The 16753-nt window shown below is 40.0% G+C and overlaps 2 protein-coding genes across 4 annotated transcripts; one reads left to right on the top strand and one right to left on the bottom strand.

Moving 5' to 3' along the window:
* Window positions 1–322: 322 nt before the first annotated feature.
* On the bottom strand, window positions 323–5559 carry mtx3 (metaxin 3). Of its 3 annotated transcripts, none has more exons than XM_032515729.1 (9): window positions 5431–5559; window positions 4263–4332; window positions 3712–3788; window positions 3508–3600; window positions 3239–3421; window positions 3081–3157; window positions 2062–2219; window positions 1657–1802; window positions 323–1542 (listed from the first exon to the last, which is right to left on the bottom strand). In XM_032515729.1, exons 1-9 carry the CDS (start codon window positions 5521–5523, stop codon window positions 1447–1449), a joined length of 993 nt encoding a protein of 330 aa, XP_032371620.1. In that variant the 5' UTR covers window positions 5524–5559; the 3' UTR covers window positions 323–1446. The 3 variants fall into 3 exon arrangements, with proteins under 3 accessions (XP_032371620.1, XP_032371621.1, XP_032371623.1); XM_032515730.1 differs by having other exon boundaries at window positions 1714–1802; XM_032515732.1 differs by lacking the exon at window positions 1657–1802.
* Window positions 5560–7821: 2262 nt separating this feature from the next.
* thbs4a (thrombospondin 4a) lies at window positions 7822–16730 on the top strand. The gene is made up of 23 exons (XM_032515668.1): window positions 7822–8083; window positions 8819–9016; window positions 9179–9426; window positions 9577–9679; window positions 9790–9881; window positions 10608–10659; window positions 10772–10956; window positions 11052–11189; window positions 11317–11397; window positions 11486–11638; window positions 11788–11892; window positions 11989–12096; window positions 12214–12373; window positions 13542–13660; window positions 14045–14097; window positions 14185–14269; window positions 14392–14488; window positions 14592–14770; window positions 15251–15299; window positions 15442–15638; window positions 15832–16004; window positions 16095–16234; window positions 16322–16730. Exons 1-23 carry the CDS (start codon window positions 8002–8004, stop codon window positions 16369–16371), a joined length of 2847 nt encoding a protein of 948 aa, XP_032371559.1. The 5' UTR covers window positions 7822–8001; the 3' UTR covers window positions 16372–16730.
* The last annotated feature ends 23 nt before the right edge of the window (window positions 16731–16753 follow it).

Below are 16753 nucleotides of genomic sequence, written 5' to 3'. Positions count from 1 at the left end.
CATCATCTCCTTCAAACTAATTACTCTCATTTTTTCCATGTCTAAGGCCAAAACTAGACAAAGAGCTTACTATCCTCCCAGCATTTAAACAACCAATCACACAATAAGCATTGTGGGCAAGGGAGAAATCTGTTGTAATTATCACTGGAAAAACAAGTCACCCAATAGCCCGCCTCATGCTGCATCTGCTTAGAAGATGGCAAAAACATCTACACATCATATATCATAGCCCATATAATTTTAGTTATTTTTATAAATTTAGTGAAACAATATTGTTTATTTTGCTTGAGGGGAAAAAAAAAAAGAGCGTGGCCATGGTTCAAATCTCATATTTTTATTTCAATAATATACGTTACCAACCATCTACAGAGAATGAGCAACAGTAACAGAAAGGACAAAGATAATTTATGTTATGTATCAAAGGACACTGTTAACATTTTGACAATTGTACAAAGACACCAGCAGTCATGAAGGCATAATGTACCTATATGAAACAAACAAACAAAAAGACACACATGTGAAGAGAATGTAACTATAAAGAGAATTTCTGGAAGAGCCCAGATGAGGATGTTAGGGAACAGAACAGTAGAAACATGGCAACTCATTTCACTGTCCAATTAAAAATAAAGACAAAAAAAGTCAACGTCCCAAATGGGACAGACACTTCAGTTTAAGGTAACTCTTAAATAGGCACAAATGACAATACAGCAGAAAGAAGAAAACACACACACACACACACACACACACACACACACAACAGTGAGTGGATCTTGCATAACAAACTATAATTGAAAGACACTTGTTTCTGATAGTCCCTGGAAAAACTCTCACATACAGTAGTTCAACGTATTTAGCATGAAGGAGTTAATATAGGTTGTATAAATCACCCCAGTGTATCTAGCAAAGAGTGTTTAGAAGCTGAAAATAAAAAAAAGTAAAAGAAATTTACTGTACAATGCAGAGGAGGTAAGAGCAAAGCAAAATAAATGATTGGATATTTCTATAGTCATGACTGCGTACTCTGAATATTTTAAATGTCATTAGAATTTACAGAAGATATTTACAGTGGATATGAGGAAGGATGTGTCCATGGGAACTTTCATTTCCTTCAGCTTTCTTTTAACTTTGTGTTTTTCTCATCCAAACACCACTTCATAGCATTCCATCCATAACCACATACATGCGCTCAACCTCTTTAAAAACCTCACACATGCACTTTCCCTTTTTCTTTCAGACCAACATCTTTGAAATCTATCATCATTATTTTTTTCTTTAATAATTAGGTAGTACTACCATTATTATTATTATAAGTTATTTTTCATTCAAAGAATAGTTCAGCTGGATGACTTTTTTTTTTTGATTTTAGGATGTCAGATTCAGAACTGCACAGTTACAGGCAGTTCCTCCTCCATTCATAAAGCTGGACCAGGGTTGACAGGTCAGGGCTTAGGCAGGAGTAGAGCTCTTCTCACTAGCCAGACTGGGTTTGGGCTCCGATCGGTGGGGTTTGTGCTGAGGGCTGCTGCGAAGGTTGTCATCCATCTACAGTATAGGGTGTCCAGTTTAGTTAGAGCACACGCAGAAAACAATTTGACAATGATTCTATACACTATACTATATACACTACATATACTTCTAGTACAGTTGAGACTGTACCTGCCAAATGCAACCATGAACCCAAGCAAAGAGACGGTAAAAGGAAAGCAGAAGCACCTTCTCGATCATGTTGGACTCTTTGTTTACAAGCTGAGTTAGTTTCTGGAGGTTGGCAGCCATTGTTTCCTGAACAGGTGGGGGGGGACCTGGAGAGAAATGATGTAAGCGGACAATGGCAGAAAATAGCAGAGAGTTAGTGGAAGAGGAATTGTGTTAGGCTAAAAAAATTAGAAGATACAAAGAGCAAGCATGCAGTGAAACAAAGATGTGAGAAGAAGATGAACACGGATGTTGTTAGATGTTTTGTGTTTGTAATGTGAAACTTCTCTTGCATCTTCGTATGTGAATTTTGCCAAGCTGAAGCCCCAGGAGTGTGAGTATTTTCTGTGTTTGCAGTGATCTTACAAGGGTGGTCTGAGTTGAAGTAGACTGCGAGGATGTTGTCACAGAAGCTTGTGAGGTTATCCAGCTGCCTGAGGTGACTCTGCAGGGGGCTACTGGGGAGACTGGCTTTGTAAAGTGGAGCCACAAAACCAAACACAAAGGCGTCCAGACTGGTCGGCCTACAAACAAAGACAAGACAAAAGACTTTGTAGGGATGGGTGTTGCAAACTACCATCCGCTATAACCACTATGATCCTTTCATCTGATAGCTGTTCTCAGTTTGTCTATATACTGTATCTGTCCCTAACAAATAAACCATCAACTTTTTTTTAAAGCAATATAGGTTTAAGAGACAGCAACAGCAGTATTACTCATATTATGTGTGTTTTATAAACTACAATAAATAAAAATTTTTTCTAAATGAACACTGAAAAGCATTTTCTAAGTTTATTTCCAATTCCCTTTGATGTGGTAAACATCAACAGTAAATATGATTTTCTATACTACCGGTACTTCAGCTTATTGTGTAGGGCTGCAACTAACAATTATTCTCAACATGGATTAATCCAGTTGCTCAAAGTCTAGGGTAATATCTTTACAATGACTTGTTTTGTCAGTCCAAAATCCATATTCAGTTTTATATGATATAAACATATGATATGTGAGTGGCTACAAACTACACTGCCAATTCTGCATTAAAAATGTCATTACGTGTCACTTAGCTGACGCTTTAATCCAAAGCTACTTCCAATGAATTATGAAAATATTGTTATTAAATATGTTATTTTTCTCTTAATCAACTAATCAATTAGTCTACTAATTGTGCCAGCTCTATTTCTGTGATGAATTGTATTCAAATGACCAACTGAGTAGTTAATAAGAAAAACTAACACCGGCACAGACTCCTAACCATAAGTTTTATGAAATAAGACAAAATTTCCATCCCAATTTTACAGGCTTTTCCATCTTTTTGTTTTTCAATAGCTTTGCACTTGCATGTGATATACATATGATCCTTCAAAAGACATTAGAGAACTTACAAGTTGCCAAAAAAGTAGTTTGCCGTTCCCAGTCTGTAGGAGAGGAGATTCAGGCACTCTTTAGCATCGCTGTAGATCTGAGGCAGACAGGGAAAGAGATTTACAGTTGTGGGAAAAAGACAACTTGTGACTGATGAATCAGACGGTTCAATATTTACCTTTCCCTCCACCTCAGTGATTCTGTGTAGCGGTGCCTCTCCTTTGGTTAGAAGGATACGGGAGAGGGCAGTGTTGGCATGGCGACTAGGGACGAGAAAGTTAAGAGGGAATGGCGAGCGTGAGGCAAACCATGGCCGTGTCAGATTGGCGTAGTTTTCTGCATCCACCCAGAAAGTGTGCAACTGTGGGACAAAAGGCATCACTCTAAATATTAACAGTACTCACAGATGAGTCCTTCAGGGAACAAGCAGAGGAGAGATGGTGTTACCAGAGCTGGAAGTAGTTTCTCTTCAAGCAGAGCGATGTATGCCATGGTGTCTGCTCCTTGTCTGGCTGACAGTTCATAGTCAGCATTAAACCTCTGGGAAAAAAAAAGATAAGTCACAAATATTAGATATATAAATATATACCGCTTAAGGGGATCACAATGACCAGGTGATGGACAGTGAGCAGCCGCTGTGTTTATGCTTACCCGTTTCCTCAGGAAGTTGAGAATCTGTGCTGGTTCCTGAACTGCAGAGTCTTCACACAGCAACTCCGGGACTGTGGCTGCAGGTTGAATGCCAGGAAGAAGATATAACAATTCAAGACAAAGCTAAGAGCTGGTGTTGCATCTGTTGTTGCATGTGTTGTAATTAACAATATATGTTTACCTGCGATTTACATGAATTCCCTACATTTTTGGAATTCAATTGGATGCATAAAACCCATGACATAAATCTGTTTTTCAACCTGTTCTGGCAAATGTTTGGTTCCACAAGATTTTCATGAATGTGGCAATTATTGTGTTAGTGGTCATGTGATTTTAAGTATGCATACTACTATAGTGTAGTGATATTTTCAAGAGCCCGAAGAAAGCTCGGACTGGATTATACAAATTACATGGACATATTTTCCAAACTTAAGTGTACTGTTAAATGTACCTATATCATTGAATTCTCTGTCAACCACATGTGTAAGCAATCCCCATGTGATGCCTGGACCACGTTATGTAATTTTGGTTTGTAGGAAGCTGCAACCAACCTGTTAGAGTTTTCCATGTCCAGTCTATAGGGGAAACTGTGACTTTTGCCCCTGAAAACTTGGCATATGCCTGAAAGAAAAATGATACTTGAACTGAGAAAGATGGTAAAAAGAGACAATCTTTTGTGCATTTATGATTTCAAAGTATGTCATGAATGTTATGCTGGAATCATTTTCAGTTTAATACTTATAACTAAATCAATTAGGGCTGCAACTAACAGTTATTTTAACTACAACATTTCAAATAATAGTCAGAACTAGCTATCACAAATTTCTGGATTCCAATGGGACTTGTTCCAAATGTCTTATTTTGTCCGACCAACAGTCAAACAACCAACAGATGTTCAGTTTACAGTGGTACAAAACAGAGGAAAAGCAGCAAATCACCACATTGGAGGTGCTAAGACTGGTGGCATGAAAAAAAAATAACTAAAAGAATAAACTGGTTATTTTCTGTCAATAGACTAATTGAATAATTTCAGCTCTAAAACCAATGCTACCTTATTTGCTGCCTGTAATTGTTCATATTATATAATTGCCTTATTCCTATTTTCTAAAATGTACTAATATCAAACAGAATTCCTGTTTTAATATGTTAGTCTATTCAAAAAGCATTGCACTACTTGCTTTATAAGGGAGGAATGCATGTCAGAAAATTAGTCATAATGTCACCCTGTGGCAAGTAAGGTAACTGCATGGATTCACTGACAGAGTAAATGAAAACAACTGAAATGTTTCTTTAATGACACGTGTTTTACTATTACTACAACGGCCACAGTCGATAGTTGGTGAGAGAGAGGAATATTAGCCAATTAAATTAATATGGAAGCCTCAACAAGCTGACCTTGAAGGACCACATTTTTGTTACCAATAAAAGTGACTTTTGACAGCCAGACATGCACGGACGACAGCCCATGCAGTCCGCCCAGTTATGCTGCAGGGAAAACCTAACGTTAAAACTCAACTGGAAATATTATGTTCTGTCCTGCTCATCGAGTTTGCAGGAACAGCTAACGTTAGCTTATCAAGCAATCTACAGTAGGCAAGTTAGCATGAAAGCTAATCAGAGAAGAGGCGAAGAACACCGGAGAAGAAACATTTCGTCTTCAAATTACAGCTGGATATAATGACAGTATTTATTTCTTTTACAAGCCAACGATAACGTTACCAGGACTATCAGAGACTCCGTGTGGACAGAAGGCAAACCCCAGTCTCCTCCCCAGCATCTCAGCTCCATGGCAGCCGCCATGTTTTGATCCATGCAAGGAGCTTGTGACGTCACGAGGTACCTGTCATATCCTGGTCATATCAGAGTCTGCAGAGGTGAAGAAAATAAGTAGGCTACCGAGACTTGACTTGAAAGAATAATACTGTAACCTGTGATTTAAAAAAAAAATTCAGAATCCCGTTCTTTGGCTTATGTCATTCGACTATAATGGCTCATTCTTTGTCAGTTTGTGAGGATCCTACAGTCATAAAATTGGTAAGCCTACAGAATTGTCTGGTAGGCTACTTATGAAGAAATTAAGCCATTCTAGCAACAACTCATGATTTATGATGCATCTTTATGAGAGGGGGTACAAAAATAGTTGAGTCATGAGTGGGGCTATTAGGCTTTTTAGACCTAATAAAACTAATTGAAGTCACATGTTGGATCAGTTTATCGTAATGCCTACATATGGATATCCCTTTGTCAAATGAGTTGACCATTTTCCTGAAGAAGACCCAGTTGCCTTTGTATTAAATTATGGGAGCTTAAAGCAGTGTTGCGGACATTAAATCTTTCATTTTAGTATTTCTCATTTGTCCTGCACCTGCCAGAAGGTGGGATGTGCACACAATTACTTTTATAAATGTTAGTACAAAAATAGTAATCATAATGAGAAAGAATGTATTAACATAAAGTAACAAGGACAAGAAAATCTCAGTAGCGCCTAGATCGTAAAGTGGCTGAACTGTGCAGCAATCTCTTCTCAGGAGTTTTGTGTGATTCAATCAAAAGCTCCAGATGTATTAGTTACTTGTATGGGGAAATGTAGCCCCTGATTCAGAATGTATTCGTAAAATGGGCAGTGTACAGATACAGTTACAAAATAGAAATGGACCCTTACACACTGGTTAATTAATAGTTAGTTCATAGTAAGTTAGTTCATAGATTACACTTCGTTAATAGTAAACTAATAACTTATAGTAAACTGTTGGTACATAGTTAACTTTTAGCTAGTTAGTTAACAGTTACTAAGTTAGAATAGTTAGTAATAATAAGTTATTTTAAAATATGAAACTTGGTTTCACATTTGAAATCACAACATTACAAATGTGAAATTAACTTTTTCACATGTAAAAGATTGCATTTCACATTTTTTGTAAAGGTAAAAAGGATCAGTGACACACGGTCAGACTTACTTTATGTCAGGAATGGAAGTGACCTTTTAATCTTTTGATTTTTATATTATAAGAGTCCTATAGGGCGTCCTCTAGCTCACATGGTAAGAGTGTTTGCCCCATGTTGACTGATCCGGCAGCGGCACGGGTTCGAATCTGACCTGCTGTCTTTTGCTGTGTGTCATCCCCCTTGTCTATCCACTGTCACTTCCTAATAAAGGGAAAACCCCAAAAAATAATTCTGAAAAAGTAATTTTCTGTTTTGAGACCATTTACTTATTTCCAGCAACAATTGCATGAGAACTGTCCACAGATTGTTAGTCAGACTGTCGAAGGCTGCCAGGTGCTTGGTCGGAGACCAGACAGCCAGACACAAACGCGTCCCCGGTGATAATGCTCCGAGGGATGGTAAATGTCTCTCTTTGGCCCGGACCAGCAACTGAGATGTTGAAATGTGCTTGAGGTGAAGCTTTAAGACGAGTACCAGACATCGATCATGAAATGTTTCCAGGGTCCCGAGTCTAGCCCTTTTCGTCCTTCCTTTCCCACATTCTCCAACAGATGGAATTTAGAAAAGGTTGGCAGAGGTATGTAGAACAAGTTAGATTACATTAACATTAAACACATCTGGCATATAGTTATACAATTTAACTGGCTGACTGGTGATGAGCTACGGGATCAAATCCACGTCTATGCCACGGGTTTATGATGTTTGTGGGGAAAGATGGCCAACTGGAATCAAGTTTTCCTCCTTTAAGACTTTTTTATAGAGTTGACTGACTGTGTGCAGGCTGATTTAGAGTATTTTTGTGCTGTTATATTACAAATCCCTAAAAGATAGTGGACATAAAGACTCAAGGAATTAAACTTTATCTTGACTCTAAATAAAATAGGGTCATAAATTCATAAAAACTCACATTTAGCTCCAACAGTATAAGTAATGTAGTACACTTTTTGGAATAAAATGCTATGTATAATGATTTATTTATTGTTTTAAATGTTTCTAGCATACACTAATACCACGTCTTTTACACACAGGTTCAACATACAATTTATTATTTGATGGAACTATAGTAGCAAGGGGACACTCCCTTAAAGTCTTAAAATAGTCCTTACACTGTGCCACTTTCGCAACAGTAGAGTGCAAGGACACACCCCTTTGCTTTAAAAGCTGTGCCTGTGTCCACAAAACCATTTTACCTCTACTGAGATTTTGCTTAAACTTCTGGATATTTTCCATCATTCTGTGTTAAAATTGGTGACACTCTAATCTGTGATACTCTAATTGACCCATAAGAGTAGTTTAGTTTTTAAAACAACTTCTGCTGAGGTGTGTCCAATACTGAAGCACTGGATGATGGGTGTGTGGGCCAGAGCAGCGGCTCTGTCTCTGGTGCTGCAACAGCTGGTGCTCACTGTCACAGCTCAAGGCATTAGTAAGTACTCTTCACCGTCCATGTCCTTCTAGAAAACATCATATTTGTCTCTGTAGTTCAGCACATTTTCTGGGTTATGTATTCGTTATTATCTGATGTCTGGTCTTAAAACTTCTAATCTGCAGCAAGCCTGCAAATAGCAACGGGAATTTTATTTGCTTTTTTGTAGTTAGTCGAATTTCACGTCCGGATCAATTTTAGATGGTAAACAACACTAACTGCCATCTTGGAGAGTATATGTGCAAAACTTTGATTTACCTAGAGTACAAGCAAATGTTTCCATATAATAACCTGTCACTTCGTATTATTCTTGAATTTAGCAAATAGCTGTGTTTTTGTGTGTGTGTGTGTTTGTGTGTGTGTGTGTTTGTGTGGTGTGTGTGTGTGTGTGTGTGTGTGTGTGTGTGTGTGTGTGTGTGTGTGTGTGTGTGTGTGTGTCCGTGCATGTGATTGTGAGGCAGTGGGTTTGTTCCAGTGGAAAGAGTTTACCACTGCTGCTTTCTGGAACTCTTGTCTAACACTCAATAAAAAGCACCTCTTACCGTGTACCAGACTGAGTGCTTTCAGTTGCTGAATATTCCCTAAGCTCCTTGCTAATTATTGTGCGATTGATCATGTTTCCCTCACTGTCTGTGTTAAACTGTGGCTTTTCTCTAAACTTTTTTTGACACAATGATGGAACAATGTGTCTACAGCAGTGTAATGCAGGTTTTTAATAATCCTCTCCTGTGTTAGTCTATGACCTGCTGGTGTCTCCAGACTGCCTGCCAGACTTGTTCCAAGGAAGCCTAAAGAACAAAGGGCGAGATGAGGCTTTCCTCCTCTCTTCCTTCAGGCTCCACAGCAAGGCCCCTACCTCTCTGTACAGTGTCATCAACCCCAAAGACAACACCAAGTACCTGGAGCTCAGTGTGCAGGCCAAACTAAGCAAGGGTGAATTATTCCACTAACACATTTAACAGTGTCTGTGACAACTACTTTAACAGACTACATTATCAGAGTTTTAACTTGTGTTCTCTTGCTGCCTATCTCTTCCTTTCTGTCCGCTGTCTGTTTTCTTCTCTGTCTTTCAATCTCACTTCTCTCCTTTTCTAGTGACCATTCGTTTCCAGAAGACTGACGGCAGATCGGTCACAACCAGTTTCAACCACGCTTCCCTGGCAGATGGCCAAGATCACCATGTGATGCTACATGCCAGAGGTCTACAGGGCGGTCCGCCGCGCCTCAACATCTATGTAGACTGCAGACTGGTACACACTTTGGATGATCTGCCGGCTGCGTTTGGTTCACTCCCCCCTGGTCCCAACAAGGTGGCACTCAGGACCCTGCAGTCGAGTGGACAGGTGAAGAAGAGGTTTACAGTTGAGAGTAATTAAACATTTCACTGCAGAGGCAAAAATAGTAAAGTCCCAATATTACAGTGTAAATATGAATACCGTTTGAGTAGTAGTGTAGTGCAACAACTTAAAGGACATATGCCACATGCATTTCAGGATGAACTGACAGACTTGAAACTGGTGATAGAGGACACCATAGATAATGTGGCGACTCTGCAGGACTGCAGCATGGATCCGCGTGAATCTCTGCAGCTGCTGAGTGAGAATGGATTGCAACTGACTGTCTGACATCACATGGAAAACACATGCAGTCATTTAAACTGTATATGTTTGATGTGTATTTAGTTCTTGTTTGCCAAATTACCTCAGGTATCCAGGGAGGTAGCACTGCACACGACCAGGCCACCATGCAGGAGCTGAAGAGCATGTTATCTGAGATGAAGCAACTGCTCAACCAGCAGGTAACACAGTTCATGTCATCCCAGTCTTGTGTGTCTCATGCGAGTAACTACTGATGGAATGGGAAAACACCATATTTTCAAATGGTTTAAGATGATTTGGATAATAAATACAAGTACCATAGTATTTCAACATAAAGTTCTTGTCCAATCAACTGATGATGTTGTTTACCAACTTTTCGGTTGCATTTAAAAACCAGGTTGATGCTGAGATGAAATTAAATGGATTACAAATAACATTTGGAATTTCCTTTTTTCTTTGGGATGAGATTGGTTTGGAAATACAATCAGCCATTTGTTATATAAAGTGAGAATCCAGACTGTGAGGACCTGCTGGAGCTCTTTAGTTTTTTAAGACTTTATGTAACCTCAGCAACTGACAGCTGAGTAAAAGCAAAATCTACTTCAGCAGCAGATAGAAGTGGATGATTTTAGATGCTTATTTAACGCAGAGGATTTGTTTTCGGGAATAAGGCATAAAACAGAGAGCCTGAGTTCGGCATTTCAGACTTGTCTGACACACTCCTGTATATAAGGAAAGAGATCCACCAGAGCTGAAGTAGACACACTATTAATAGATTTTAAAAACTTCTGAGTCTCATAAAGGTTTGGGTATTGAAACATACAATTTGTCTCCAATGATATAAGCTGTGAAGTTATAACACAATTACCCAATCAACACAGTTTGTTCTGACTAACAGTTCTTCACTCTGTTTCTTTCTGTTTAAGATTAAGGAGACAACTTTTCTGAGAAATACCATTGCGGAATGTCTTGCCTGTGGTGAGAAATGCAAAAACTCTGATCATTTATACATTATTTAGAGTATTTAGACACTACTGACAAAGTGACATTTCAGCCAGGTGCTTTTATGTATGTCTACGTGTGCCTACAGGTCTCGGGGGCGATCCAACCAACACAGGTCCAGCTCCAATTGTCATGCAGCCTCAGTCTACCTGCCCACCTGGCACCTGTTTCAGACAAAACATGTGCATCCGCTCAGAGTCAGGGGGTTTCCAGTGTGCGCCCTGTCCTGATGGATATACAGGAGATGGGGTACACTGTGACGACGTAGATGAAGTACGGTTTATGTGTTTCTTGGTGTGCATGAGTCTCTGAAAACCAGTAAAAGTAGCACTAATTATCATTTGACAATGTTGTTTTGTGTGTCTTAGTGCCAGTTTAACCCATGTTACCCTGGTGTCCGGTGTGTGAACACTGCTCCAGGTTTTCGCTGTGAGAAATGCCCTCTGGGATACCTAGGACCAGAGATAAATGGAGTGGGAGTGTCCTATGCAAAGTCCCACAAACAGGTACAACAAACAAAACTCTTACACTGTATATAAAACATTTAGTTTGAATTATCTGAGCCTGTTATTGGAATACGAATGGATATCAGAATGTTTTCTTGATATGCTGACTTTCTTCTGTTCTTCCCAGGCGTGTGACGATATAGATGAGTGTCTGGGCCCGCCTGAGAATGGAGGTTGCACTGCCAACTCACACTGCCACAACACTATAGTAAGGCCACTGAGAGTGCTGTATGGTTATTGTCACACTCTCACATAGCAGAAGGCCCTGGTCTTTGACTCAGTATTGTCCTCACCAGGGCTCCTTCCGCTGCGGTGAGTGCAAAACCGGCTTCACAGGTGATCAGGTGAAAGGCTGCCATGGTATCAGGCTTTGCCCCAATGGTCAACCCAACCCCTGCGACGCTAATGCCAATTGTGTCGTGGAGAGAGACGGCAGCATTAGCTGTGTGGTAAGAATTAAGAAGACACTGTAGTCACAATCAGCTACACGCATGCACACCCCTGGATCATGAATGTTAGTCACTAACTGTTTGGCTGTTCCTCGTTACATTCACATAAAATGTCATGACATGACTTTTTCTTCTTGTGTGCATGTTAGTGTGGCGTTGGTTGGGCAGGTAATGGCTATGTGTGTGGAAAGGACACAGATATTGACGCATATCCTGACAGTAAGCTCCAGTGCAGAGACAACAACTGTGAGAAGGTACTCATTTCTAAACCCCCTGACCTCTCTTTGAATTAATTCATGCTAGTGTTACACTATATACATATAATGTTGTGTGTTTTGATGTGTTTCCAGGATAACTGTGTGTTTGTGCCAAACTCTGGCCAAGAGGATGCAGACAGGGATGGGATGGGTGACTCCTGTGATGATGATGCAGACAGTGATGGCATTATTAACATAGATGTAGGTAACTTTACACAGGACCAACATACCATGAGCTCTCACAAATTTTGGTGGGTGCTCACTCTCTCTCACTTGAGCCTGTGCACACTGCAGTAAACCTATTTTTTTCTGTCTTAGGACAACTGCTGGCTTATTCCTAATGTGGACCAAAGGAACAGTGATAAGGATCTCCATGGCGATGCTTGTGACAATTGCAGAACAGTTGATAACCCCACACAGAGGGATACCGATCAGGACGGGCTGGGAGATGAATGCGATGATGATATGGATGGGGACGGTAAGCGTATTTGTTAAGTAACAGTCAAAGAATTATTATAGTCACATAGTTTTATAATTGCTGGACATTACTGAGTGTAATTAGAGGGGCAATTTTTGTAAATGGTCACACTGGCTGAAATGGTTAGATGGTCATTACTGTGGGAGCTGTAATTACTGGACTATTACTGCTTTTATTGCATCAATTAGAGGTAATACTTTTAAAAATACATTGTGAAACCAAGTGGCTGATAATTGCATTAAAGAATGGCCATGTATGTGAGGGTTATCCAAACCACAGACTGTCTAGACAAGAATACAACCTTTGCAATCCCGTTTGGTGGAAAGTGTGGAGATTTTTGTTGCGTTCACTGGACTGGCACCAATTTATCTGTTCAAAACAGCCTCCTGGTCTGTTTCTAATACACATCCTGTACCAGTTAGATCATTGGCTTTCAGGGAAACAAGCCTTAATAAGCCTTATCAAAACAAACTCCAAAACCCCAATAGAAAAAAGTGTTAAATATTAAAATGTTCCAACTCGATTCAAAAGCACTTTTGCACACCTCTTTTTTGGGGCAAGTGCATCAGAAAAGGTAAAGGTTACCAGTAACACTTCCCACACACTGTCCATTATGCATGTAAATACTTTATTTCAAAATGTTTTGGTCACAAAGACCTTCCTCAGGTGAAATGTTCCAACTAGAATCATGTTTTCTCACAAACCTTTCTCACACACTTCACCTGATTTCCCTTTTAGAGCACTTCTCATTTTTCCACAGTTTTAACTTGTGTGTGCTTGCATGTTTACCTGTATATGCTTGCTAATGCACATTGCATGTTTAGACTCTGTTTGTTGACCCCTGTTCATTCATTTTGTTTAGATATGATATGATGATGATAATTCATTATGGTTATGGCCTTAACTCCAAGGCTGGATTGCCAAGGGCTTGGTCATGTCTGTTCCGTCTCTAAATGCATTTTTCCACTGTATGCCTCAGCCAGGCATTGAAGGCCACTGGAAACTATTCCACCTTCGTCTTCCAGAAACTCTGCCATCTGGTGATCCATTTGACAGACCTTGTCTGTAGGCTGTGTTCTGTCATGCTTCTTTTTTTTTTATTTTCCTGTCAACGCTTTCACACATGACGCAGAAATAAAAGTGCTGAGGTGTTTATGTTCATTTGAAGGTTTGAAGAATATTCTTGACAACTGCCAGCGAGTCCCCAATGTAGACCAGAAAGACAGAGACAACGATGGGGTGGGAGATGCCTGTGACAGCTGTCCCGATATGGCCAACTCTAACCAGGTAACAAACTAAACAATAACCTGAAAAAGATCTATATGCTGCCATAACTCCGACTAGGAATGTGCAATTAATGCAATTTCAATTTTGGCTCATAACGATCAAGAAAAACGAATATTTTACACTTAACCCTTTGCAAATATACTCTTATTTTGTCTTGTGTTTTGAAGGGGAATTCAATAAGTGAAAGTGTTTTTAAGGTGTTTTCACTGTTGATTTGTTAGAACTGTTTTAATGTTTTTTAAGTTCCGTAAATTCAACATCTTTCCAAAAGTCAATGAGTAATAGTGTTAAATAATTGTGATTTTGTTATTAACCAAAATTAGTTTTCTCCATAATTGAGCAGCCCTAACTCTGATCAACAGTGTTTGTTTTGTCTACCTGCAGTCTGACTCAGATGATGACCTTGTAGGAGATAGCTGTGATGACAACATTGACAGGTAGAGCCCGCTTTCATGACCTGTGGTACGAATGTGTATAAAGATGTGTAACGTTTTGTTTTACCTGCTCTACCTCCTCTTTGTCAGTGATGGTGATGGACACCAGAACACAAAAGACAACTGTCCCACAATCATCAATTCCTCTCAGTTGGACACTGACAAGGATGGAATGGTTTCAATCTCCTCCTTCATACTTTATTTTATTTATTTAATGCATCATATTTCGTCAATTCTTCTCACATATAGATGGCTCCGTGTTTACACTACACCAAATGTGCTATTTTATCTCGCTAGGGAGATGAATGTGACGATGACGATGATAACGACGGCATACTGGACGATGATGACAACTGCAGACTAGTTCCCAACCCAGACCAAAAGGACACAGATAGTTAGTATCACTTCATGTTTGTCTTTTGGGCGTACATGTGTACGGTATGCAGTGAGTATTTGTTTCTACTGTGTTGGCCTTGAGCTGTCTCCTTGTAATTCAGATAACAGAGTTGGAGACGCATGCGAAGGAGATTTTGACAAAGACAATGTCATCGACACAATTGACCACTGTCCAGAGAATGCCGAGGTCACCCTGACCGACTTCAGAGCCTATCAGACCGTAGTGCTGGATCCAGAAGGGGACTCTCAGATTGACCCCAACTGGGTGGTCCTCAATCAGGTAAACAATAGCCAGAGTTCAAAACCCCTTCTCTAGCTAACCTCTGTTACTGTATTACAGAAGTCTATATCGACATTGTTTAATTTCCTGGATTGTTCAAGCGCTGCGGAAATTCTGCTGGTTGTCCCTCACTTCGTCCAGATGTCTGTGACCTTACGCTTTCTTTGTGTTGGCATTTTAAACTCTGGTCAATTTATGAGGACTACGGTTAACTGCTCTTCAGATCTCTGCAGGGTAAATCCAGACAGCAAAGACTCGTATTACCGTTTTTTTTTCAAGACTTTGTATAAAGCTCACCTGTTCTGTCCATATTCTATACAAATGAGGATAGTAACTGTACTGGATAGTAACATTGGATGACCTGTTCATTTGAATAAACACTGCAAATTGCAATTATTATGTTAGTATTCATCAACAACATATCTAATGAGTCCCATAGTACTAGAAATAAAGTGGAGCGACTCTCTTTTGTCCTGGCAGGGCATGGAGATAGTTCAGACAATGAACTCTGACCCTGGCCTTGCTGTAGGTAAGCGCAGAGTACCTACATACTGCCTAATCTCCATCCGTTTTAATAATAGAATATTTTCCATCTTCTTCAATGTGTTTTTTTTTTTTCAGCCTTTTCCCTAATATGTTGTGTCTTTCTTTTTAACTGTCCACATATGTAGGCTACAAAGCATTCAGTGGGGTCGACTTTGAGGGAACATTCCACGTGAACACAATGACGGATGATGACTACGCCGGCTTCATCTTCGGCTACCAGGACTCCTCCTCCTTCTACGTGGTGATGTGGAAACAGACAGAACAAACCTACTGGCAGGCTGCACCCTTCAGAGCAGTCGCTGAGCCGGGAATACAACTCAAGGTAAGTGGCTGCATTGACTGCACTCACAAGCCAATGACGGCGAGCTACCGTGCAAGTTCCATGCCTGACCATCAGGAGCAATTTGGGGATAAATGTCTTGCCCAGGGACAGGTGGGCAGAAGCTACAGCTGGGGGAAGGGTATTTACTTTCATCATGTTATTTTCCCTCTCTTATGCTATCTGACATCACTAGGTTGTGAAGTCAAAGACAGGTCCGGGTGAGTATCTGAGGAACTCCCTCTGGCACACAGGACACACCCCTGAGCAGGTCCGTCTCCTGTGGAAGGATCCGAGGAACGTTGGCTGGAAGGACAAGGTGTCCTACCGCTGGTTCCTCCAGCACAGACCACAGGTTGGATACATCAGGTACAAAGATCAGGACACACATCAACACTCAAGAGACACACTCATAAGGTGTGAACTGACTAAACTTAAATCACCTTGTGTGTGAACCAGGGCTCGCTTCTTTGAGGGTCCAAAGCTGGTGGCAGACACAGGGGTGATCATTGACACCAGTATGAGAGGTGGAAGACTGGGCGTGTTCTGCTTCTCTCAGGAAAATATAATCTGGTCCAATCTGAAGTACCGTTGCAACGGTGAGTGTCTTTAAATTAAAGGCAGTCCAGTCAGCTACATAAACTTAAGTATGCCCATGAGTTTCTTTTTCTTTCTCAACACCACAGACACTGTTCCTGCTGACTACGAGGATCTCAATGCCCAGAACACAGAGTGAAGCCAGAGAAGGGAAGTGATCCATCAAGGAAACAACTTGTAAAACTATATTGTAAAACATAATAATACTATTAGTAAATATATATATAGTAATCCTATAGTAAAACAACAAAGCATGAAGGTAAGGAGTACAGTTGCAGATGAGAACCAAAAGGAAAAGGACATGAGCTAGAGAAAGAAAGATGACTGTAAGAGGGAACATGATGGACCGATTTTAACTTTGTCATTCAAATGAGAGGATTGGGCATTATATACTTTGTGTAACTGAAGCCAGTACATTTTTGTATAAATCAGCCGGTTTTGTGTATGTTTATGCAATAATCAGCATTTTAGGAGAACTTTTAAATGTGCAATTATGTTGCAAGTACAATAACAATCTGAGC

Source organism: Etheostoma spectabile, chromosome 5 (assembly GCF_008692095.1).
Source record: "Etheostoma spectabile isolate EspeVRDwgs_2016 chromosome 5, UIUC_Espe_1.0, whole genome shotgun sequence".
In the NCBI taxonomy this organism is placed as follows: domain Eukaryota; kingdom Metazoa; phylum Chordata; class Actinopteri; order Perciformes; family Percidae; genus Etheostoma; species Etheostoma spectabile.
The sequence above is the reverse complement of the archived record's forward strand: the minus strand, read 5'-3'. Positions and strand labels throughout refer to the sequence as shown.

What these genes read in the sequence shown, in the direction of transcription:
- thbs4a (XM_032515668.1), top strand. Translation starts at nt 8,002, where the DNA reads ATGATGGGTGTGTGGGCCAGAGCAGCGGCTCTGTCTCTGGTGCTGCAA. An exon ending in TGATGATATGGATGGGGACG is followed by an intron (nt 12,374 to 13,541) that starts GTAAGCGTATTT and finishes GTTCATTTGAAG; the next exon opens with GTTTGAAGAATATTCTTGAC. An exon ending in TGACCCTGGCCTTGCTGTAG is followed by an intron (nt 15,300 to 15,441) that starts GTAAGCGCAGAG and finishes CCACATATGTAG; the next exon opens with GCTACAAAGCATTCAGTGGG.
- mtx3 (XM_032515729.1), bottom strand. Translation starts at nt 5,523, where the DNA reads ATGGATCAAAACATGGCGGCTGCCATGGAGCTGAGATGCTGGGGAGGA. An exon ending in CGGAGTCTCTGATAGTCCTG is followed by an intron (nt 4,333 to 5,430) that starts GTAACGTTATCG and finishes TTTTTCTTTCAG; the next exon opens with GCATATGCCAAGTTTTCAGG. An exon ending in TCAACTTCCTGAGGAAACGG is followed by an intron (nt 3,601 to 3,711) that starts GTAAGCATAAAC and finishes TTTTTTTCCCAG; the next exon opens with AGGTTTAATGCTGACTATGA.